The sequence below is a fragment of the Phytophthora parasitica genome, assembly GCF_000247585.1.
Source record: "Phytophthora parasitica INRA-310 unplaced genomic scaffold supercont2.5, whole genome shotgun sequence".
Lineage (NCBI taxonomy): Eukaryota > Oomycota > Peronosporomycetes > Peronosporales > Peronosporaceae > Phytophthora > Phytophthora nicotianae.
The window spans coordinates 1,936,854-1,938,470 of NW_008648991.1; the positions used below are offsets into that span (position 1 = coordinate 1,936,854).

The following is a 1,617-nucleotide window of genomic DNA, read 5'->3' on the forward strand; positions in this document are numbered from 1 at the left end:
TCTTTAGTGTATCATCACGACTTTTTGATAAGGACTCTGAATAATATTCATCTCCTACGACGCAATGCACGTTTTGGAAATGTGGGTCTCGCAAAACCAGCTAAAGGATCGGTTACTTTGCAGATCAACAATTTCCACGTACCGTCTGAGGCCAACTGGTGTCCCACCTCACGTTCACTTGTTAGTGGCTATTGAACGTCAAACAGAACAGCTAAAAACATTAACTGTTTCCGTTAATGGCGTGGCCCCTGCAGTTATATCACTGATGAAAAGTGAGATGCCTCTCCAATTTGACATTTTTTCATCTCAAGCTTTGGACACTAGCATTTCCCGAGCTCTTAATAGGTGTGGAATTGTGGATTTGGTTCATTCAGCTCGATTTAATTTTCAATTACAGCATGATAATCTCCCGGAAGCTGAAAATATCACAGAAACTGAGGGAAGCACCGCAGTTCCCGCTGTAACAAGATTAGGTGTGGCTGAATCCCGTTTGACTCGCGTACCATCCAATTTCGTAATTCCGAATATGTCACTAGAATGTGCCTGGGAGCACTGGTGTTGTGGAGATCCGCCCGGGCAATATGGTCCATTTCGGTTTTTACAATGGCACGATTTTTCTGACAGCAAAAAGCGCAAGCGGCTTTCTCATTATCGATGTATGATGATGGAAGTGCAAACAAGAGCCATGGCCAATTTTTATTGGTATGAACGGCCGACCGTGGAACAAGCACGTGCCATGCTAGTCAACGTGCTGCCAGAACTTCCTATTAGCGACGTTACTGCAAAGAATCGACAGCGCCGCAAACAACAGCTCAAATGGTCCAGTGTACTGCAAGAAATTCGTGAAAATCGCCGTAGAGTTAATAATTAGCCAGTATTTTCTTCAACTTATTAGTTTCAGTGTGTACAAACCTGGTATGCGCTTACAAGGATATTATCTTCGTTAGATCTTGCCTTTCACGACGCTGTTGTTCATTAATGCTTTTGGTGAGGTTAACGAAGTCTGTTGAGTAGTTTCTGCGCCAGACGCAGACAAATTCGTAACAACTGTTGATTGCCCCCTAATATATAGCGGTTTGTATAGAAGCATTTTTGGCTACATGAACGTCAGAAGCAGAACAAAACGCAGACGTTTTGACACAAATCAATAGAGTGACGCATACAAGTTCAGGAGAATTTGTTGTGCAATCATCAACGCTGACTTCAAAGTATGCGTTGCGCAATCAATTATTGAAATCAATATATTGTATTATTATCGCCCCCAATACAATGTCAGTTTTGTATTTCAATATTTTAATTGTAGTTGCTATTATGTTGGGGTGATATTGTGAATTCCGTCCAAATTTGCCGATTCGATTTGGGTCTGTTTGAGGAGCGGGAGGACACATCGCCCACATACAAACCCAAGTCATTAGTAGAACCCACCAAGTCTTTTCTTGCCACCTTATTTCGTTCTTAAACGGGTCAGTATACGGAATTCTAAACGCTGGGCGATTTGGGGGAGATTCATTCAAAGAACCACCCATGACAGTTTTGAGTAGAACTCACAATATTGTGCCTTTCTGCCAAAACGCCCACAGTTTTATGGTCCTACGTAGGAGTGTGGCCCTTACGGAA

The 1,617-nt window shown here is 42.5% G+C and overlaps 1 protein-coding gene across 1 annotated transcript; it reads left to right on the top strand.

Annotated features, from left to right (window-relative positions):
- Window positions 1-526: 526 nt before the first annotated feature.
- Window positions 527-871, top strand: PPTG_21486 (hypothetical protein; the record flags this gene model as incomplete). The annotated part of the gene is made up of 1 exon (XM_008897497.1): window positions 527-871. One exon carries the CDS (start codon window positions 527-529, stop codon window positions 869-871), a length of 345 nt encoding a protein of 114 aa, XP_008895745.1.
- Between the last annotated feature and the right edge of the window lie 746 nt (window positions 872-1,617).